Source organism: Triticum aestivum, chromosome 7B (assembly GCF_018294505.1).
Source record: "Triticum aestivum cultivar Chinese Spring chromosome 7B, IWGSC CS RefSeq v2.1, whole genome shotgun sequence".
Classification (NCBI taxonomy): domain Eukaryota; kingdom Viridiplantae; phylum Streptophyta; class Magnoliopsida; order Poales; family Poaceae; genus Triticum; species Triticum aestivum.
In genome coordinates, this window is record NC_057813.1 from 94,551,347 (window position 1) to 94,576,065 (window position 24,719).

Sequence of the window (24,719 nt, forward strand, 5' to 3'; positions counted from 1 at the left end):
CAAGCAAGTTGGATGCACACCCACTTAGTTTCTTTTGTTGAGCTTTCATATATTTATAGCTCTAGTGCATCCGTTGCATGGCAATATTAATCCCTACTCACTCACATTGATATATATTGATGGGCATCTCCATAGCCCGTTGAAAGGCCTAGTTGATGTGAGACTATCTTCTCCCTCTTTTTGTCCTCACAACCACCACCATATACCACCATAGTGCTATGTCCATGGCTTGCGCTCATGTATTGCGTAAGAGTTGAAAAAGCTAAAGCGCGTTAAAAAGTATGAACCAATTGCTTGGTTGAAACCAGGGTTGTGCATGATGGGAGTATTTTGTGTAATGAAAATGAAGCATGGCCTAACTATATGATTTTGTAGGGATAAGCTTTCTTTGGCTACGTTATTTTGATAGGACATGCTTATTTGTTAGTATGCTTCGAAGTATTATTATTTTTATGTTTTAAAAGCTTTTATCTTGAATCATTTGTATCTGAACAATCATGCCACAATAAAGAAAATTACGTTGAGAATTATGCTAGGTAGCATTCCACATCAAAAATTCTGTTTTTATCATTTACCTACTCGAGAACGAGCAAGAATTAAGCTTGGGGATGCTTGATACATCTCCAACGTATCTATAGTTTTTGATTGTTCCATGCTATTATATTACCCATTTTGGATGTTTATGGGCTTTACTTTACACATTTATATCATTTTTGGGACTAACCTACTAACCGGTGGCCCAGCCCGTATTGCTGTTTTTTGTGCCTATTTTAGTGTTTCGAAGAAAAGGAATATCAAACGGAGTCCAAACGGAATGAAACCTTCGGGAGCGTGATTTTTGGAACGAACATGATCCAGAGGACTTGGAGTGCAAGTCAAGAAGCAGCCGAGGCGGCCACGAGGGTGGAGGGAGCCCCCCCCCTACTGCGCATGCCCCCCTATCTTGTGGGTCCCTCGGGCGGCCACCGACCTACTTCTTCCTCCTATATATACCCACGTACCCCGAGAACATCAGAACAAGCCACGAAAACCTAGTTCCACCACCGCAACCTTCTGTATCCGCGAGATCCCATCTTGGAGCCTTCGCCGGCGCTCTGCCGGAGGGGGGATCAACCACGGAGGGCTTCTACATCAACGCCATAGCCCCTCTGATGAGTTGTGAGTAGTTTACCACAGACCTTCGGGTCCATAGTTATTAGCTACATGGATTCTTCTCTCTTTTTGGATCTCAATACCATGTTCTCCTTGATCTTCTTGGAGATCTATTTGATGTAACTCTTTTTGCGGTGTGTTTGTCGAGATCCGATGAATTCTGGGTTTATAATCAAGTTTATCTATGAGAAATATTTGAATCTCCTCTAAATTCTTTTATGTGTGATTAAGTTATCTTTGCAAGTCTCTTCAAATTATCAGTTTGGTTTGGCCTACTAGATTGATCTTTCTTGCAATGGGAGAAGTGCTTAGCTTTGGGTTCAATCTCGCGGTGTCCTTTCCCAGTGACAGCAGGGGCAGCAAGGCACGTATTGTATTGTTGCCATCGAGGATAAAAATATGGGGTTTATATCATATTGCATGACTTTATCCCTCTACATCATGTCATCTTTCTTAATGTGTTACTCTCTTCTTTATGAACTTAATACTCTAGATGCATGCTGGATAGCGATCGATGTGTGGAGTAATAGTAGTAGATGCAGGCAGGAGTCGGTCTACTTGTCACGGACGTGATGCCTATATACATGATCATGCCTAGATAATCTCATAATTATTCGCTTTTCTATCAATTGCTCGACAGTAATTTGTTCACCCACCGTTATACTTATGCTATCTTGAGAGAAGCCACTAGTGAAATCTATGGCCACCGAGTCTATTTTTTATCATATAAGCTTTCAGTCTACTTTTATTTGCATCTTTACTTTTCCAATCTATATCATAAAATACCAAAAAATATATTTATCTTATCATACTATCTCTATCAGATCTCACTTTCGCAATGTGGCCATGAAGGGATTGACAACCCCTTTATTGCGTTGGTTGCGAGTTTTTTGTTTGTTTGTGTAGGTGCGTGGGACTTTTGAGGAGCCTCCTACTGGATTGATACCTTGGTTCTCAAAAACTGAGGAAATACTTACGCTACTATTGCTGCATCACCCTTTCCTCTTCAAGGAAAACCAACGCAAGCTCAAGACATAGCAAACATCTGACAGTGAGGATGAGGACTTCACTGCTAATGAGGCCACTTCCAAGAAGAAGGTGATGAAGAAAGAGTATGTTGCTGCCACAAAGCCTGGTGCTCAGAAGAAAGCTCCACCTAGGAGAGTACCCATGTCAAAACCCAGGAAAGTTCCAACTGAAAAGGCTATGCAGTTTACTATTGAGCAGTCAGATGATGATGAGGCTACTAAGGATGGCAAGAAGAAGAAGAGAGCTAGAACAACCACTGCGAGAGTGCTTGGACATCCTTCCATGAGAAGGAGTGATGATGAAGAAGATGAGGAGGAGGAAGAGCCTGTTGCACCTCCTACCAAGACTCAGAAGCTTATGGGGGATGCCATAAGGGCTGGGGTTGCTCCATCTAAGCCCAAGTCTGCCCCAAGCCTTTAGCTCAAGCTCAAGCTCCCAAACCATCTACACCAAAGAGATCAACAAGAAACATCCCTGCTACTGAGAAGAATAAGGCCCCGGCGCCTGAAGCTCAAGAAGATGATGAGTCACTAGTACTCCGAAAACTAAAGCCCAAGATTCCAGATCATAGTGATGACCATCCTGTGGAAGAGAATATGAAGCTAAGAAAGGATGCAGGTCTGAGACTCTGGAGGCAGACTGATCCATATGCCACCAGGAGGAGAATTGTTGTGGACTACCACTTTCACACAAAGGAACAACCGGATTTCTATGAGACAATCTTGTTGGATAAGAAGCCCATTATGTGTGATATGAAATGGGTTGACTGGAAGTACATTGATGACAATGAGGACTATTTCCCAGGTGTGCATGAAAGTTTCAGAATGAATGGTGTTGACACATTTGTTGGTCAGAAGTAAGTAGAACGATGACATGCTCATGCAATTCTACTCCACTGCTCACTTCTATCCTGATGGAAAGATTGTCTGGATGTCTGAAGGTACAAGGTATCAATCAACAATCTCAGAATGGGCCAAACTGGTCAATGCCCCAAAGGAAGAGGAAAATGATATTGATGTGTATGGCAACCCAAGGAAGGATCACAACTCCGTGGCTCGCATGTACAAGGAAATCCCTGATAAAGCCTCGGAGACTCACAAGTTTGGATCCATCTACTATCTGTTGTCTGGTTTGACCACTATCAACACTATCTTGAGGCACACTCTTTTGCCCAAGTCAGGATCATAGAATGATCTGTGGTCACTCAATCAATTTGCTACACATGTTTGATGTGCCACAAACGTTCAAGGTGATGAGCTTGATTGTTGAGACTGTGAAGAGAACATCTGCTGATCAAAAGACATCTTGTGGACATGCCCCTCACATTCATATGTTGATCAACTCCAACATGGGAATTGGGACATATCTTCTTGACAGAGAGCATCTTACCCTCAGGCCAGATTTTGAGGACAAGGAGGTTGTCATGGATGCATCCCATCCTACTTGTGCAGAAGCCCAGGAGAAGAGAGAGAAAGCAAAGGCTGCAAAAGCAGCAAAGGCAGCAAGTGCACTAGATGCTTCCACAGTTATGCTCAGACCAAGGCACCAAGCAATATCAAATCAGTTATCTGCTTGAGGCTACAGTGAGAATTGAGAAGGGCTTGCCCACCCTGACTCAAAATCGAGAGAGTCTTGAGAGGATCATTGAGACTAAACTCCATGACCTAGATATGAAGGTCACTGAGATACAGACCACAATGGAGAAGCTCCAAGAAGAAGCTGAGGACAGAGAGGATAAACCAACTACAGATACTTTTCAGAGAGTGCCAAGGGCACAAAGGTCATTAGTAGTGCCAGTTGTCGGAGACTCCAGGACTACTACTTCAGCACCTGCAGCAACTGCCACGGTTGTACCTCCAGTTGCAACCTCTCCAGCTCCACAGACCTCTACTAAAGCTTTTGCAGATGCCCACCTCTCCACGCCGTCTACGCACACCGGAGCGACAAGCTAGAAGACCTCTTCAGGAGCTCCGGAGATCGTGCCTAGAGTGTCGTATAGCACTATACATTTTTGAACTTTTTGGTAACTTGTTGCCAAAGGGGGAGAAAGTGTATGGATCATTAGGCTAAGAGAGAGAGAGAGAGAGAGAGAGAGAGAGAGAGTATGTGTGTGTGTGTGTTCTGCCTTTTATTTGCCTCTCTTGCTACTTTGATTGTTTGGTTGTTTGATTCCTATGCTACTATTTGTGTTATGCTCGTGAGATACTTATGTGATCATGTGTTTGATCATACTATGCTTAATGTGTGCTTGCATGCTTATATCCATGAATATTTGTGTATAATCAATCACTTGTACCCTTGGTGATGAGTGCATGTTATTTAACTCTTATCATTTTTAGCGCTCCACCAAGATGTATGTGACATGGAAGAGTAACCCATGATCCTAATCGATTGTGCATTTGCATTCAAACACAAATTTTAAATAATGCACAAATTTAGGGGGAGCTCCTACTTATCACATACTTCTCAAAGCGACAATGTATTCCATTCATATTATCATTTGTCGAAGCATTGATCTATATGTTGTCATCAATTACCAAAAAGGGGGAGATTGAAAGTGCAACTAATCCCCGGGTGGTTTTGGTAATTCATAACAACATATAGATCATTGAACTAATGATCATTCAAGTTGATTATTTCATAGAGTTCAATGATTGGCATGGCATGGACTAGATATGTGGACCCCTCAAAATGCTAAGGACAAAGATTGACAAAAGCTCAAGACTCTTCATTTCTATTGTAGTGATCCAAGATCACATTGAGTCCATAGGAAAATCCAATACTATTAAAAGGCGATGAGGTGTTGCTTAATGGTCTACTTGCTCAAGTGCTTAGTGATATTGCTCCAAAACCCTCATTCCAAATATGTCAAAAACTCAAAGTCAAACTCGGCCCCACTGATTTGATCTATCTGGCATCATCGAGTTCTTTTGACATAGCCACTGCCAGAAACCCTAACAGTTCAGTCACACCGATATGGATCTCGGTCTCGCCGAGATGGCCTTGCATTCTCCCTGTGACACGTTGCACTCTTTCGGTCTCACCGAGTCAGTGCAATCGATCACACCGAGTTTGCCAGTTGTCATTCTCTCTGTTGTCCTATTACTTCATTTCGGTCACATCAAGTTGATGTAATTGGTCACACCGAGTTGATGTTTGCCTAGCCATAGCACATCGGTCGCACCGAGTTGTTATAGTCGGTCCCACCTAGATTCCTAACGTTCACATTTTGAACTGAATCGGTCTCACCGAGTTCCTCTATTCAGTCTGACCGAGTTGGGTCAAATGTGTGTAACGGTTGAATTTTGTGTGGAGGCTATATATACCACTCCACCCCCATCTCCATTTGAGAGAGAGCCATCAGAACGTTCCTACACTTCCACTACTCATTTTCTAAGAGAGAGAACCACCTACTCATGTGTTGAGACCAATATATACCAATCCTACCACAAGAATCTTGATCTGTAGCCTTCCCCAAGTTGCTTTCCACTCAAATCATCTTTCCACCATATCCAAATATGTGTGAGAGAGTTGAGTGTTGGGGAGACTATCATTTGAATCACAAGAGCAAGTAGTTCATCATTAACACACCATCTATTACCTTTTGGAGAGTGGTGTCTCCTATATTGGTTAGGTGTCACTTGGGAGCCTCCAACAAGATGTGGAGTTGAACCAAGGAGGTTGTAAGGGCATGGAGATCGCCTACTTCGTGAAGATCTACCCGAGTGAGGCAAGTCCTTCGTGGGTGATGGACATGGTGGGATAGACAAGGTTGCTTCTTCTTGGACCCTTCGTGGGTGGAGCCCATCGTGGACTCGCGCAACCATTACCCTTCGTGGGTTGAAGTATCCATCAACATGGACGTATGATAGCACCACCTATCGTAAACCACGCCAAAAATCTTCGTGTCTACATTGCGTTTGCCTTCTCCAAACCCTTCCCTTTACCTTCATATGCAATGTTTTACATTCCGCTGCTACACTCTTAGGATTGCATGTGTAGGTTGATTGCTTGACTTGTACTAGTTGATAAAATATGCCAACACTTAAAATTGGGAAAAGGCTAGATTTTTATTTGGTCAAGTAGTCTAATCACCCCCCTCTAGACCTACTTTCGATCCTACACCTGCATATGGGTGTTCTGATGCAAAGCACGCTGTTTGGTTGCACACGTAGACTGGTTCTAGTTAACTTGTACCCTATGTAATGATCTTACCATCTACTACCCTCCCAAGTGCTCACTCCATTACATATGATTACAACGATCACATGAGTAAAACAACACTAGAATCATGACGAACTGGACGACAATGATGCAATTCTTCAACCCACACAATCTACTTCCTTGTCTTGTACCCCCCTTCAGGGCAGCAACCTTGGGAACCTGTTCATCGTTGGTGTTATATTCTTCGAGCAGGTATTGGTGGTAGTCATCATGCGCCTGCTGTCTACTCTTAAACCCTCCTAGATACGAGTTCCTAGGTAAACCTTAACTTGTTTATTGCATGTTGCCCATTAATCGTATACTCTTGGAACCCTACCTTTGTAGACAACATACCTTCACTTGTAGATTGGCAAGAGAGCTACAATTGAAGCAACAAAGCAAATGAACACAACATCTGGAAGATAAAATACATAGACATGCATGATCACATAAGGTAGCACAAGTTCGTCCTAACTACTATGGTGTCATCTAATGTTCTTAGAAACTGCATCGGTATTTCCCCAAAGAGGAAGGGATTGAAGGAAATATGCCCTAGAGGCAATAATAAAGTTATTATTTATTTCCTTATATCATGATAAATGTTTATTATTCATGCTAGAATTGTATTAACCGGAAACATGATACATGTGTGAATACATAGACAAACATAATGTCATTAGTATGCCTCTACTTGACTAGCTCATTAATCAAAGATGATTATGTTTCCTAACCATAGACATGGGTTGTCATTTGATTAACGGGATCACATCATTATGAGAATGATGTGATTGACTTGACCCATTCCGTTAGCCTAGCACTTGATCGTTTAGTATGTTGCTATTGCTTTCTTCATGACTTATACAAAGTTCCTACAACTATGAGATTATGTAACTCCCGTTTACCGGAGGAACACTTTGTGTGGTACCAAATGTCACAACGTAACTGGGTGATTATAAAGGTGCTCTACAGGTGTCTCCGAAGGTACATGTTGGGTTGGTGTATTTCGAGATTAGGTTTTGTCACTCTGATTGTCGGTAAGGTATCTCTGGGCCCTCTCGGTAATACACATCACTTAAGCCTTGCAAGCATTGTAACTAATGAGTTAGTTACGGGATGATGTATTACGGAACGAGTAAAGAGACTTGCCGGTAACGAGATTGAACTAGGTATTGGATACCGACGATCGAATCTCGGGCAAGTAACATACCGATGACAAAGGGAACAACGTATGTTGTTATGCGGTTTGACCGATAAAGATCTTCGTAGAATATGTAGGAGCCAATATGAACATCCAGGTTCCACTATTGGTTATTGACCGGAAACAGTTCTAGGTCTTGTCTACATAGTTCTCGAACCCGTAGGGTCCGCACGCTTAACGTTATGATGACAGTTTTATTATGAGTTTATGAGTTTTGATGTACCGAAGGAGTTCGGAGTCCCGAATGAGATCGGGGACATGACGAGGAGTCTCGAAATGGTCGAGACGTAAAGATCGATATATTGGACGACTATATTCGGACATCGGAAAGGTTCCGAGTGATTCGGGTATTTTTTCGGAGTACCGGGGAGTTACGGGAATACGGGGAAGAGTATTGGGCCTTAATGGGCCTTAGTGGGAAGGAGCCAGGAGGTGGCGCGCGCCCCTCCCAAGCCCAGTCCGAATTGGACAAGGGGTTTGGGGCGCGGCCCCCCTCTCCCTTCCTTCTCCACTTCCCTCCTTCCCCCCTTCTCCTAGTTGGACTAGGAAAGAAGGAGTCCTACTCCCGGTGGGAGTAGGACTCCCCTTGGCGCGCCCTCCTCCTAGGGTCGGCCTCCTCCTCCCTTGCTCCTTTATATACGGGGGCAGGGGGACACCCCAGGACACACAAGTTGATCTACATATTGTTCCTTAGCCGTGTGCGGTGCCCCCCTCCATCATATTCCACCTCGATCATATCATCGCGGAGTTTAGGCAAAGCCCTGCGCCGGTAGAGCATCATCATCGTCACCACGCCGTCGTGCTGACGGAACTCATCCCCGACACTTTGCTGGATCGGAGTCCGGGGATCGTCATCGAGCTGAACGTGTGCTGAACTCGGAGGTACCATACGTTCGGTACTTGGATCGGTCGGATCGTGAAGACGTACGACTACATCAACCGCGTTGTCATAACGCTTCCGCTTACGGTTACGAGGGTACGTGGACAATACTCTCCCCTCTCGTTGCTATGCGATCACCATGATCTTGCGTTTACGTAGGATTTTTTTTTTTGAAATTACTACATTCCCCAACAGTGGTATCAGAGCCTGGTTTTATGTGTTGATGTTATATGCATGAGTAGAACACAAGTGAGTTGTGGGCGATACAAGTCATACTGCTTACCAGCATGTCATACTTTGGTTCGGCGGTATTGTTGGATGAAGCGGCCCAGACCGACATTACGCGCACGCTTACGCGAGACTGGTTCTACCGACGTGCTTTGCACACAGGTGGCTGGCGGGTGTCAGTTTCTCCAACTTTAGTTGAACCGAGTGTGGCTACGCCCGGTCCTTGCGAAGGTTAAAACGGCACTAACTTGACGAACTATCGTTGTGGTTTTGATGCGTAGGTAAGAACGGTTCTTGCTCAGCCCGTAGCATCCACGTAAAACTTGCAACAACAAAGTAGATGACGTCTAACTTGTTTTTGCAGGGCATGTTGTGATGTGATATGGTCAAGACGTGATGAGATATAAGTTGTTGTATGAGATGATCATGTTTTGTTGAAGTTATCGGCAACTGGCAGAAGCCCTATGATTGTCTCTTTGTTGCATAAAGATGCAAGTGCCAAATAATTGCTTTACTTTATCGCTATGCGATAGCAATAGTTGCAAGAGCAATAGTTGGCGAGATGACCATGTGACGACACATTGATATAGATCAAGATGATGAAGATCATGGTGTCGTGCCGGTAACGATAGAGATCATGACAGTACTTTGGAGATGGAGATCAAAGGCGCAAGATGATCATGGCCATATTATATCACATATTTTGATTGCATATGATGTTTATCTGTTATACATCTTATTCTGCTTTATTTGACGGTAGTATTTTAAGATCATCTCTCACTAATTATCAAGAAGTGTTCTCCCTGAGTATGCACCGTTGCCAAAGTTCGTCGTGCCGAGACACCACGTGATGATCGGGTGTGATAAGCTCTACGTCCATCTACAACGGGTGCAAGCCAGTTTTGCACACGCAGAATACTCAGGTTAAACTTGACAAGCCTAGCATATGCAGATATGGCCTCGAAACACAGAGACCGAAAGGTCGAGCGTGAATCATATAGTAGATATGATCAACATAGTGATGTTCACCATTGAAAACTACTCCATCTCACGTGATGATCGGTTCTGGTTTAGTTGATTTGGATCACGTGATCACTTAGATGACTAGAGAGATGTCTGTCTAAGTGGGAGTTCTTAAGTAATATGATTAATTGAACTTAAATTTATCATGAACTTAGTCCTGGTAGTATTTTTCAAATTATGCTCGTGTTGTTGCTTTCATATGTTTATTTTGATATGTTCCTAGAGAAAACTGTGTTGAAAGATGTTAGTAGCAATGATGCAGATTGGATCCGTGATCTGAGGTTTGTCCTCATTGCTGCACAGAAGAATTATGTCCTTAATGCACCGCTAGGTGACAGACCTATTGCAGGAGCAGATGCAGACGTTATGAACGTTTGGCTAGCTCAATATGATGACTACTTGATAGTTTAGTGCACCATGCTTAACGGCTTAGAATCGGGACTTCAAAGACGTTTTGAACGTCATGGACCATATGAGATGATCTAGGAATTGAAGTTAATATTTCAAGCAAATACCTGAGTTGAGAGATATGAAGTCTCCAACAAGTTCTATAGCTAAAAGATGGAGGAGAATCGCTCAACTAGTGAGCATGTGCTCAGATTGTCTTGGTACTACAATCGCTTGAATCAAGTGGGAGTTAATCTTCCAGATAAGATAGTGATTGACAGAGTTCTCTAGTCACCATCACCAAGTTAGTAGAACTTCGTGATAAACTATAATATGCAAGGGATGACGAAAGTGATTCCCAAGCTCTTCGTGATGCTGAAATCGACGAAGGTAGAGATCAAGAAAAACATCAACTGTTGATGGTTAACAAGATCACTAGTTTCAAGAAAAGGGCAAAGGGATAGAAGGGGAACTTCAAAAAGAATGACAAGCAAGTTGCTGCTCCCACGAAGAAGCCCAAAGCTGGACCAAAGCCTGAAACTAAGTTATTCTACTGCAAAGGAAATGGTCACTGGAAGCGGAAATGCCCTAAATATTTGGTGGATAAGAAGGATGGCAAAGTGAACAAGAGTATATTTGATATACAGGTTATTGATGTGTGCCTTACTAGTGTTTATAGTTGCCCCTGAGTATTTGATACTTGTTCAGTTGCTAAGATTAGTAACTCGAAACAGGAGTTACAGAATAAACAGAGACTAGTTGAAGGGGAAGTGACGATGAGTGTTGGAAGTAGTTCCAAGATTGATATGATCATCATCGCACACTCCCTATACTTTCGGGATAGTGTTAAACCTAAATAAATGTTATTTGGCATTTGCGTTGAGCAGGAATATGATTTGATCATGTTTATTGCAATACGGTTATTCATTTAAAGTAAGAGAATATTGTTATTCTGTTTACATGAATAAAACCTTCAAATGGTCATACAACCAATGAAAATAGTTTGTTGGATCTCGATCGTAGTGATACACATATTCATAATATTGATGCCAAAAGATGCAAAGTTAATAATGATAGTGCAACTTGTTTGTGGCACTGCTGTTTGGGTCATATCGGTGTAAAGCGCATGAAGAAACTCCAAAAGATGGATTTTCGGAATCACTTGGTTATGAATCATTTGATGCTTGCGAACCGTGCCTTTTGGGCAAGATGACTAAAACTCCGTTCTTCAGAACAATGGAACGAGCTACTGACTTGTTGGAAATAATACATACCGATGTATGCGATCCAATGAGTATTGATGCTCGTGGCAAGTATCGTTATTTTCTGACCTTCACAAAGATGATTTGAGCAGATATGAGTATATCTACTTAATGAAGCACAAGTCTGAAACATTTGAAAAGTTCAAAGAATTTCAGAGTGAAGTTTAGAATCATCGTAACAAGAAAATAAAGTTTCTGTGATTTGATCGCGGAGACAAATATTTGAGTTACGAGTTTGGTCTTCAATTAAAACAATGTGGAATAGTTTCACAAACTCACGCCACCTGGAACACCACAATGTAATGGTGTGTCTGAACGTCGTAATCGTACTTTACTAGATATGGTGCGATCTATGATATCTCTTATCAGTTTACCACTATTGTTTTGGGGTTATGCATTAGAGACAGCTGCATTCACGTTTAATAGGGCACCATCTAAATCCGTTAAGACGACACCGTATGAGCTATGGTTTAGCAGTAAACATAAGCTGTCATTTCTTAAAGTTTGGAGTTGCGATGCTTATATGAAAAAGGTTTTCAACCTGATAAGCTCGAACCCAAATCGGAGAAGTGCGTCTTCATAGAATACCCAAAGGAAACTGTTGGGTACTCCTTCTATCACAGATCCAAAGACAAAACATTCGTTGCTAATAATGGATCCTTTCTAGAGAAGGAGTTTCTCTCGAAAGAAGTGAATGGGAGGAAAGTAGAACTTGATGAGGTAAATGTACCTGCACCTTATTTGGAAAGTAGTTCATCACAGAAATCTATTCATGTGACTACTACACTAATTAGTGAGGAAGCTAATGATGATGATCATGAAACTTCAGATCAAGTTACTATAGAACCTCGTAGGTCTTCCAGAGTACGGTCTGCACCAGAGTGGTACGGTAATCCTATTCTGAAGGTCATGTTACTTGACCATGACGAACCTACGAACTATGAGGAAGCGATGATGAGCCCAGATTCCGCGAAATGGTTTGAGGCCATGAAATCTGAGATGGGATCCATGTATGAGAACAAAGTATGGACTTTGATTGACTTGCCCAAATGATCGGCGAGCCATTAAGATTAAATGGATTTTTAAGAGGAAGACGGACGTGATAGTAGTGTTACTATATATAAAGCTAGAATTGTCGCAAAAGGTTTTTCGACAAGTTCAAGGTGTTGACTACGATGAGAGTTTCTCACTCGTATCTATGCTTAAGTCTGTCCGAATCATGTTAGCAATTGCCGCATTTTATGAAATCTGGCAAATGGATAAACAAAACTGCATTCCTTAATGGATTTATTAAAGAAGAGTTGTATATGATGCAACCAGAAGGTTGTGTCAATCCTAAAGGTGCTAACAAAATGTGCAAGCTCCAGCGATCCATCTATGGACTGGTGCAAGCATCTCGGAGTTGGAATATACAATTTGATAAGTTGATCAAAGCATATAGTTTTATACAGACTAGCGGTGAAGCCTGTATTTACAAGAAAGTGAGTGAGAGCACTACAACATTTCTGATAAGTATATGTGAATGACATATTGTTGATCGGAAATAATGTAGAATTATTCTGCAAAGCATAAAGGAGTGTTTGAAAGGAGTTTTTCAAAGAAAGACCTCGGTGAAGCTGCTTACATATTGAGCATCAAGATCTACAGAGATAGATCGAGACGCTTGATAAGTTTTTTCAATGAGTACATACCTTGACAAGATTTTGAAGTAGTTCAAAATGGAACAGTCAAAGAAAGAGTTTTTGCCTGTGTTACAAGGTGTGAAATTGAGTAAGACTCAAAGACTGACCACGGCAGAAGATAGAAAGAGAATGAAAGTCATTCCCTATGCCTTGGCCATAGGTTCTATAAAGTATGCTGTGCTGTGTACCAGATCTATTATATACCCTACACTGTTTTGGCAAGGGAGTGCAATAGTGATCTAGGAGTAGATCACTGGACATTGGTCAAAATTATCCTTAGTGGAATAAGGATATGTTTCTCGATTATGGAGGTGACAAAAGGTTCGTCGTAAAGGGTTACGTCGATATAAGTCTTGGCACTGATCTAGATGACTCTAAGTCTTAATCTGGATACATATCGAAAGTGGGAGCAATTAGCTAGAGTAGCTCCGTGCAGAGCATTGTAGACATAGAATATTTGCAAAATACACACGGCTCTGAATGTGACAGACCCGTTGACTAAAGTTCTCTCACGAGCAAAACATGATCATACCTTAGTAGTCTTTGGGTGTTAATCACATAGCGATGTGAACTAGATTATTGACTCTAGTAAACCCTTTGGGTGTTGGTCACATGACGATGTGAACTATGGGTGCTAATCACATGGTGATGTGAATTATTGGTGTTAAATCACATGGCGATGTGAACTAGATTATTGACTCTAGTGCAAGTGGGAGACTGAAGGAAATATGCCCTAGAGGCAATAATAAAGTTATTATTTATTTCCTTATATCATGATAAATGTTTATTATTCATGCTAGAATTGTATTAACCGAAAACATGATACATGTGTGAATACATAGACAAACATAATGTCACTAGTATGCCTCTATTTGACTAGCTCATTAATCAAAGATGGTTATGTTTCCTAACCATATACATGGGTTGTCATTTGATTAACGGGATCACATTATTAGGAGAATGATGTGATTGACTTGACCCATTCCGTTAGCCTAGCACTTGATCGTTTAGTATGTTGCTATTGCTTTCTTCATGACTTATACAAAGTTCCTACAACTATGAGATTATGCAACTCCCATTTACCGCAGGAACACTTTGTGTGCTACCAAACGTCACAACGTAACTGGGTGATTATAAAGGTGCTCTACAGGTGTCTCCGAAGGTACATGTTGGGTTGGTGTATTTCGAGATTAGGTTTTGTCACTCCGATTGTCGGTAAGGTATCTCTGGGCCCTCTCGGTAATACACATCACTTAAGCCTTGCAAGCATTGTAACTAATGAGTTAGTTACGGGATGATGTATTGCGGAACGAGTAAAGAGACTTGCCGGTAACGAGATTGAACTAGGTATTGGATACCGACGATCGAATCTCGGGCAAGTAACATACCGATGACAAAGGGAACAACGTATGTTGTTATGCGGTTTGACCGATAAAGATCTTCGTAGAATATGTAGGAGCCAATATGAACATCCAGGTTCCACTATTGGTTATTGACCGGAAACAGTTCTAGGTCTTGTCTACATAGTTCTCGAACCCGTAGGGTCCGCACGCTTAATGTTACGATGACAGTTTTATTATGAGTTTATGAGTTTTGATGTACCGAAGGAGTTCGGAGTCCCGGATGAGATCGGGGACATGACGAGGAGTCTCGAAATGGTCGAGACGTAAAGATCGATATATTGGACGACTATATTCGGACATCGGAAAGGTTCCGAGTGATTCGGGTATTTTTCGGAGTACCGGGGAGTTACGGGAATACGGGGAAGAGTATTGGGCCTTAATGGGCCTTAGTGGGAAGGAGCCAGGAGGTGGCGCGCACCCCTCCCAAGCCCAGTCCGAATTGGACAAGGGGTTTGGGGCGCGGCCCCCCTCTCCTTTCCTTCTCCACTTCCCTCCTTTCCCCCCTTCTCCTAGTTGGACTAGGAAAGGAGTCCTACTCCCGGTGGGAGTAGGACTCCCCTTGGCGCGCCCTCCTCCTAGGGCCGGCCTCCTCCTCCCTTGCTCCTTTATATACGAGGGCAGGGGGACACCCCAGGACACACAAGTTGATCTACAGATCGTTCCTTAGCCATGTGCGGTGCCCCCCTCCACCATATTCCACCTCGGTCATATCATCGCGGAGTTTAGGCAAAGCCCTGCCGGTAGAGCATCATCATCGTCACCACGCCGTCGTGCTGACGGAACTCATCCCCGACACTTTGCTGGATCGGAGTCCGGGGATCGTCATCGAGCTGAACGTGTGCTGAACTCGAAGGTACCGTACGTTTGGTACTTGGATCGGTCGGATCGTGAAGACGTACGACTACATCAACCGCGTTGTCATAACGCTTCCGCTTACAGTCTACGAGGGTACGTGGACAATACTCTCCCCTCTCGTTGCTATGCCATCACCATGATCTTGCGTGTATGTAGGATTTTTTTTTGAAATTACTACGTTCCCCAACAGGGATGATGCAACACAACTACAGTAGGTATTTCCCTTAGTTATGAAACCAAGGTATCAATCCAGTAGGAGGACCAAGCCAGGCTATGTAAACTGTACCTACACACAAAGAACAAGTACTTACAACCCGACGCGTAAGAGGGGTTGTCAATCCCTCTCGGGTAAAAGATTGGTAAATAGATAGATTGGTGGATGCAAATAGAATAACGGCAAATAAAATTCAGCGAGGTACTTTTCGGGTTTTTAATAATATAGATCTAAAAATAAAAGGTGCAAATAAAGAAAAAGGCAAACAACGATGTAGGTTTGAAAGTATATGATGGGAAAATAGACCCGAGGGCCGTAGATTTCACTAGTGGCTTCTCTCAAGAAAATAACACATGGTGGGTAACAAATTACTGTTGGGCAATTGATAGAAAATCGAATAATTATGATGATATCCAAGGCAATGATCAATATATAGGCATCACGTCCAAGATTAGTAGACCGAAATGATTCTGCATCTACTACTATTACCCCACACATGGACTGCTATCCAGCATGCATCTAGTGTATTAAGTTCATGGAGAAATGGAGTAATGTAATAAGAATGATGACATGGTGTAGACGAGATCTATTCATGTAGGAATAGCCCCTATCTTGTTATCCTTAATGGCAACGATACATGCGTGCCTTGCTGCCCCTTCTGTCACCGGGAAAGAACACCACAAGATCGAACCCCTCTTCCCATGGCAAGAAAAATCGATCTAGTTGGCCTAACTAAACCAAAGATTCCAAGAAGAAATACGAGGCTATAAATAATCATGCATATAAGAGATCAAAGAAGACTCAAATAATATTCATGGATATAGATTTGATCATAAACTCAAAGTTCATCGGATCCCAACAAACACACCGCAAAGGGTCATTACATCAAATAGATCTCCAAGAGACCATTGTATTGAGAATCAAAAGAGAGAGAGGAAGCCATCTAGCTACTGCCCGTCGGTCTATGGTGGACTACTCACGCATCATCGGAGAGGCACCAATGATGATGATGAACCCATCCGTGATGGTGTAGATTGGATCTCGTGGTTCTGGAACTTGCGGCGGCTGGAATTGTGTTTCATCGACTCCCCTAGGGTTTCTGGAATACGGAAATAATTCGCTACCCATGGTGGTAGCTACGCACGACCCTAATTTCTATATCTACTTATTTTGGAAAATTATTTTGGACTATGAAAAATAACTCTATAACGAAAATATCATGACTTTGGACCAACCAGGCAAGCAAACATGCAAATATGCCAAAAAGTCAAGCAAAAAGATCGAGAAAAGTGAGAAAAGGCCCTTTCTACACAATGAAAAGGCACTTGTGTCAAAAAGAAAATAAAAAAGACAAAGAGAAGTGAAATATAGTCATTTCTATAAAGCAAAAATGCACTTGTGCCAATGCAATAATCAATCCGACACCTCTTATATAAAAAGGCACTTATGCCAAAGGGTGTGAGCCGCCACCATGCATGCGTAGCTACCACCATGCATAGGAAATCACCTTTCTTCTGGAATATTTGGATATTTATAGAGTAGAGAGGTGGTGGAGGAGACCCTCGTGGGCCCCACAACCCCCTGGGCGCGCCCCTGGTGAGTTGTGGTCCCCATGGACCTCTCCCCATGTGCTTTCTTGGTCCCCAAGGTGTCTTCTGGTCCAAAAGAAATCTCCAAAAAGTTTCATTGCGTTTGGACTCCGTTTGATATGGATATTCCCCGAAGTAAAAAACAAGCAAAAAACAGCAACTGGCACTAGGCATTATCTCAATAGGTTAGTCCCCAAAAATGATATGTGCTGCAAAATGAATATAAAACATCCAAGAATGATAATATAACAACATGGAACAAGCAAAAATTATAGATACATTGGAGACGTATCATCATCCTACCACCAGATCCAAAAGAGGGTGTTATCCTACCAACGCAAGTTTGCCATCAATGTGAGGGGTTTGTACAGACCACCACATCAAAATATACAGGCCAACACCAAGAGTTTTTCAAGCCTATCTACCACAAAATGTACATCATCATCATAATCGTCGATCAACATGCTGCATGCCGTCACCACCACCACCACCAAAGCAGCTCTAGAAGTAGTGCTTGCCCAGCTAGGTCCTCAGCTAGAGCACCCTATGGGCTTTTGCCATGGCAACAAACCCAACACCCTGAACCTTGTTGTCCACTAGGTGGAATAGCAACCATCAAAGCCTCTGTACTGAAGCCACATTACCCCATGACGGCGGTGTACAACTCAGGGTGGACGTCGACCGACTTGCTCTCCATAATGGCGGTTGCCACCTCCTTCACAACCTTAGTCATGCTAGTAACATGGTTAGCTCCTCCTCTGTCAACCCATCCTTCTTCCTGTTCCCATCGAGCACAGGAACACGACCACCAACCTTTTCAGGAACATCAACGTTGATGGTGTCTGACTCCCAGGTGTTTGGCTACTCGAGCATAGGCGAACCGAGCGATTGGCCAGAGCCCGTGGCATGCTTGCCTGTAGCCCATACGAGAAGATCTGCTGCATTTGCGCATAGTTCTGATGGGAGTGTTGAGGAACTCAGCGTTCTTAAGGTGGTCCTAACACAGAAACAAAGCGTTGTTAGTGATGTTAGTTGTGCTGGTCACGATCAAGATGGTAAACTAGTGCATAAAGTGGTATATTTGATCTAACCATGGTGTGGCATTGGTAGTGCTCGGACTCCAACAGAATCGTTAAGGTGTCCTGATCCCATTATGCGCCGCCGAGGTCTCTCAGCTTGGTCATCGGATACACCTGGCTCTCCACTTCCTGAGGTGGTTGAACACCTGGGTTGAGGTCACCTCTTGGCCACATAAATTGAAGGCCCGCTTTGCAAAATTGTTCAGGTGCACCTCCTTGAAACCCTTGTTAGTCCTCACCCCATTGGATATTATCTCACACATCTTGTTAAGCAGGAAGGTGGACAAGAAAATTTACCACTTCATTGTGTTCCCCCTCCCAGAGACCTCCTTTCCAGCCTTGACGGTTGCCTTATGTGCGGCAATAGTTGCAGCATTAGGCATGGCCATCACAAATGCTGGCTGAACATGCACCTCGAACACCTTTGAATCCCGAGGCATCTCTTCAGGCTAGAAGTCCTCGGCATAGGACAAAATGCACTGACCCGATAGAACAATGGCTTGACTAAAGTCTTGGGTGCTCATGTCCTATAATGGTTAGGATCAGTACTAGTATGACATAACACTATACATAGATCATATATGTCCATGTGTGGATGTGGTATGATCAACACTGGCCAAGTTCAAAGCACAATTCATACCACAGACATACAAGAATGTGTTCCAGGCATTAAACTCGACCACCACAGCTACATATCGACCATACTAGCATCCTACCACACTACACATGCTCAAATTTACATGACATAACCAGATCTACGATACTATCATCGGAGCCGAAATAAAAAGCATCATGAAATGGGACTACCAAACCCAACTGTTCTAGCAATCCATCACCAGTATCTACCACAACATTACATGGTCACAGATCGACACTCTACAATGCTACTAGTGCTCATAGATCTATTGATGCTCACAAATAAAAGCTACAATGAGGAGGGGGGTGGGGGGTGGTTGATAGAACTTACAACCCACAGAGAGCAGGGTGTTGACGCGGAAGTCGTCGGAGAAGATAGCTCACTTACCTATTGGTTGTCGACAAAATCGCCCGAGACAGAGAGTGTGGAAGGGAAATCGGCGATTAACCGATGAGGCTAAATAGGGTGTCCGATTAGGCAGGAGGTGACCCAATTCCTCCCGCAGCTTTTTCCGCGCACGCGCACAAGCTCGCGCCATCCCCTCCTCATATCAGCTCGGCGTGACGTGCCTCTCCTTGGCACGCCGCGAGCTTGGCTTGGAGAAAACTGTTGATTTAGCCGTTCCCGCTAGGCCTAACCGAGCGCTGATTTAATAAGGTCCGTGCGTTGCTGTGCCAAACAGTAAAAACAAACAACCAAATGAGTCAAATTTATATCTAACGAGCCTGGTCCAGACTTATGCAGATAACCAAACACATCCTAAGGTAAGAGGAAAATCTATTTTTTTAAATAAAAATCCTAAGGTTGGGGAAGGAACACAGCCCCGCAGTTTGCCCGTTGCAGCGGCACAGCATCGCGGCGGAGTCGCGTGCGTCCTGCCACTTCCCCACAAGCGAAAACAGGACAGGTTTGACCCCCACACCACTACTGCCCAACCTCTCCACACCTCGAAGCCGCACCCAGACGCGCAACGCATTTCCTCCCCCTCCCCCCCCGCTTGCGAGAAGAAGCGCGAGAGACCCCCGAGAGAACCCTCCAGATGCATCCGGCCGCCGCCGAGATGCAGCCGCCCGTCGGCTCCCCCACCGCCGCTCCCCAATCCGAGACCCAGCACCCGCTGTCTACCCCCGATCCCTCCTCCCCCCCTGCGCCCGCACCGGCGCCGGCCCCGGCCCCCGAGGCGGCGGCCGATCCGCCCTCGTCCGCGCCCGCCCTGGCGCCGGTGCAGCTGCAGCCGCAGCAGCAGCACAAGACCGTCACGTGGAGCGAGAAGCTCACGTCCGAGTCGCCCACCTACGTGCCGACCGCCGCCTCCGCGGAGGCCAGCCAGTACGTCTCCCGCGGGCCCGCCGCCTCCTCCTCCAAGGGTAATAACGACCCGCTGATCCGGCCTCCGCCATGCTCGGTTTAGCACGGTACTCTCAGCTCTGATCCCCGTTTTTGGTGTCGGTGTACCGCAGGCGCGGTGGAGGCGATGAAGGACACCCTGTCGAGGTGGGGGAAGTCCATGGCGGAGACCACCAGCATGGTCGAGAGCCTCAGCCGCGACACGTGGCAGCACTGTGAGATCTCAGCGCCCTGACCCGCCTACGTTTCCTTACGGAATATACTTTACTTTGTTCTTCGTTTGTTTGTGAGATTCATTTCTTGAGGGGCGGGGTTGGGTGCCATGGGCCAAGGTTGTAGGCTTTTAGTAGCTTTTTAAGGATGGAAGAAATGATGAGTACCGAATATGAAGTTGTAAAGTAAACCCCAGGAGATTCCTTCATGTAGTTGTGGGGATTGGAATAGCTGGTGGAGAAGGATGAGTATCTTTGTCCTGAGAAAAGAAAGCACCTAAATATTGGGTTTAGTTTTACATGCCGCACATACTTGTGACCATTTTCCCCTAAACTTATAATTCTGCTGACAAACTTAATAAGAGTTCTCAGATAGTTCAGTATTTGTTTCCTAGGAGTAGTTAATATCCATATAAAATTTCCAGTATATAGAACGCTTAATCGTTTCATACTTATGGAGATAGCATACTTAATCATTTATGTAAAGCTATTTTTTGCGTGTTTCTTCGGTATATCCAGTTCCGTCACGTGTCTGAACTTTGTGATGTTTCTACTGATGGAATAGTCGCAGTGGCATTACGTATAAGAGATTTAACGAATGAATTCTTCATTTCAAACGAGCATATGCATATAGGTTGTCCTTCCTGTAAATTAGCACACATTCCTTGGGAAGAATAGAAACCACTTAAGGAGAAACATGCCATATTAACATTAGATTTGCTCCCACCTTTTAGATACCAACCTCCTTGAGGGGCTTAGGGTTAAACATCTAGCTCTGTAGAACCAGCAATAGATTTTGTGTGTTAATTTACTTTGTACCAGCAGACTTATAAGTAGGGAGAAAGTGAAACTTGTAGCTGTACTGGCGGCCTTCTTCATCTTTTGAACAATTCAATAACCATAATAAATTTCCAGTATGCAGTATGCTTAGTCATTTATGCAGGGGAAGAACTAGTGATTGGACGTTTCTCCTATTTATCCGTTTACGAACAGCAGCTCTAACTTATTAGAGATCAACTACTGGATTCACCAATGCAAATCAGCATCTGCATGTGTAGCTTGTTGTTATATGCAATTAGCACGGGTTCCTTTGGAAAAATAGAGATTACTTAATGAGAATCTATGACATGTTGACGATGACATCAGATCTGCACTTACCTTTAGGTAATAACCTTCCAGTTAGGGGCTTAGGGGTAATCATCTAGCTCCAGAGAACCAGTGATACATTTTAAATGCCCATTTGTTATGGAAATAGCAAACTTTCTCTACATGAATATATTTCAAACAGAAGATTCAAGGCTTCATACAGTTGGGTGCACATTTGTCGCATCAGCCACAGTATATTCTGTGTTCGATTATGCTTCTCACGATCATTGCGTCTTGAATGACCTCCCAATGGAGTTTTTTGAGATCGTTAACTTGACATTTAGAATGACAAAGTTTTGGTACTTTGTAGAATGTAGATTCTAAGTTAAGAATCTCTCTTGCCTTATATAACATGTCCAATCCAATGTTCTGCATGATCTTGTATTCACCAAGGAATATACGCATGTGTTGGACTGGCAGAACTACAGTTGATATGATGAGTTTAATACTCCCTGCGTAAAGAAATATAAGAGCATTTAGATCACTACTACTTCAGTGATCTAAACGCTCTTATATTTCTTTACAGAGGGAGTAATTAATACCTTCTACACTCGTTGTTAACATGGTATGCTGTATGTCTGATAGTGCAACCTTTTTCTCTCAAACAGTCAAGACAGGGCCTAGTTTTACTGAGGCTGCTATGGGACGGCTTGCTCAAGGAACAAAGGTCTTAGCGGAAGGTGGCTATGAAAAAATATTTAAACAGACGTTCGAGATTCTGCCGGATGAGCAGCTGAAAATGTCTTACGCGTGCTATCTATCAACATCCGCTGGTCCTGTCATGGGAGTTATGTACATTTCTACAGCTAAAATTGCATTCTGCAGTGACAATCCTCTTTCTTACAAGGCGGGAAACAAAACAGAGTGGAGTTACTACAAGGTACGGGTTATTCACTTCCTCGTAACGTCTGTCTAGGTCTGTATTTTGTATTTCATGTAGTGTAGCTTATTGCATGAATGGCAAAAGTGTTATTGGTTCAGAGGTAATGGTAGTTAGTGATATTTGAATTTTAATTTGTTGTGGAAGGAAAATAGAAGGATAAAGTGGGCGCTTAAGCGATGATGCTTGTTTTACACATTTCTAGCTCTATCCAGTTTATATCTTAATTGCTAGTACATGTTTATGCATATCCTTCGTACTAAATTGTTGTTCTCCTTTCCAAAAAAAACAGGTGGTCATTCCTCTTCATCAGCTAAGAACAGCCAATCCTTCAGTGAGCAAAGTAAATCCTGCTGAAAAGTATATTCAGGTTGTCTCGGTTGAAGGGCATGAGTTCTGGTTCATGGGTTTCCTGATGTACGACAAGGCCGTGTCCAGCCTGCAAGAAGCCCTTGACGGTGCTCGGGAGTTGCAACCATAGGTAGATATCAGACGGAAGTTTCAGTTACTTCAGCCTGTAACATCCCCAGGGGCATCGCCAGTTCTCCATTCGATGTCTTCCCGCTCTGAGCGTCTCCTGTTTAAGACATATCCTTCATGCTGTGCCCCTTGGAGCTTTCGGTTCGGTACACTCTCGAGCTTGTATACGTGTTTGTTCTTGTTCTTTGCGTTCCCCGTGTTGTAATGATGATGATGATGATGATGATGGTATATGGGAAAAACATTGGAGCTGTCCATTTTAAATGCCTTGTGTTATCAATATTTAACTATGACATTGTAGGGTGTTTACTGGTACTTTGGTAGGCACCCAGGTCAGGGCATGCTTGGGCTGAACTGATTTTAAGATGACAATTCTGAAGGAAATTTGCAATTCGGGTAGTTGGTGTCTTTTCTTTCTTTTGGGAGAACCGGGATAGTTGGATGCATGCAGCACGCAGTAGATTTTCCAAGCACATAAGACCATCTATTCTCTGGTTGCACAACCCAAACCTTCTGTCCGGTGGGCGGTCCGAACACTGTTCAAACAAAAAAAGACCTCCAATGCCAGATCGTTGGAAAGAAAACTGATGACGGGACTGTGGGATCACCTGCCAGATCGGCATTATTCTGGATCCTGCAGATTATCGTGCAGCGGAAACTGTGATTACCGATAGGGTTTGTCTAGGACACATCTAGATGTGACATAGTTATGTCTATGTCACATCTAAGCTTATGTCCATTTTGTTTGTGGTCACCGTATTTGATCACAAAGTTCACTTTGGTCAATGGATTACGGAATACCCAGATTACGGTGCTTATCATTACATTTGTTAACAGCGCGCTTATCATTACATTTGTTAACAGCGCAGGTCACCGCGTACGCTGCGTCGCCGTATTTGTCCCACGTGGCGTACTATTTGACTGTTTGACCAGCCACGCAAGCGAGGCGGGGGTTCTTTTGCACTGGCGAGTTGATTTGGGGGGCTATTTTGCAAAATTGGCATTGTATTAAAAAACCCTCCCCCATCGTCCTCCAAATCCCTAGCCATTTTCCTCTTTCGCCGTCGGCCACCAAATCCCTAGCCGGCGTCGTCCTGCCGTCGCCCACTCCCCGCCCAGCACCGCTCACCGCCGGCGTCGCCGCTTCTGCAATGAGTTGTTCTTCCCCTGAAGCATGTCTGCATTGAGCTCCTGCCGCTCTTCTCACCGCGGCAGCGGTCCATTCACCCCCCTCATCGAGTGCCCGTGGGGGTGTGGTTCCATGGTGAAGAAGCATGTTTCTGACACTGAGGATCACCCTGGATGGGTGTACTACCGCTGCCCCGGCCATGGTGTAAGTTCTGTGACATTTGGTCTTGGAAAGCACTGATTTTGCCACATTTGGTCTCTGTTTTTGGCACATTTGGTCTGTGATTTTGCATTCATTTTGACAGAATGGATGCAATTTCTGGCATTGGGAGAGGGAGTATGTTGCTTACTTGGTGGAGAAGATGTTTCTCACTCGAGATAATGCTGTAGATGCAATTGGGTGGTGTGAAGACATGAGAGAAGAGCTGGAGCGGCGCAATGAACAGAGAAGAGCTAGAGGGATGATGGCAGTAGGATTCAGGGGTTCATGTTGTGAGGAGAGGAGTGAATCTTTGTTGCAGGTTGGCAGGCAGATTGTTCTTCTGTTGAAGATAGCTGTGGCAGTAGGTGTGCTTCTGTGTGTGTTGTGTGTGATGCTGCTGATGAAGTGATGCAAGTGCTGGTGTTGAATTGTTGGTAGTGAAGATGCTAGTAATGTAATAGAACTATGTAGTGTAGTGATGCTGGCGATGAAGAAGTGATCCA

General features: G+C 43.8%; 1 protein-coding gene across 1 annotated transcript; it reads left to right on the forward strand.

Annotated features, from left to right (window-relative positions):
* The first annotated feature begins 19,789 nt into the window (after positions 1-19,789).
* On the forward strand, positions 19,790-23,150 carry LOC123159493 (GEM-like protein 1). The gene is made up of 4 exons (XM_044577329.1): positions 19,790-20,188; positions 20,282-20,383; positions 22,135-22,406; positions 22,699-23,150. The coding sequence occupies exons 1-4, from the start codon at positions 19,861-19,863 to the stop codon at positions 22,885-22,887; spliced, it is 891 nt and encodes a 296-aa protein (XP_044433264.1). The 5' UTR covers positions 19,790-19,860; the 3' UTR covers positions 22,888-23,150.
* Positions 23,151-24,719: the final 1,569 nt, after the last annotated feature.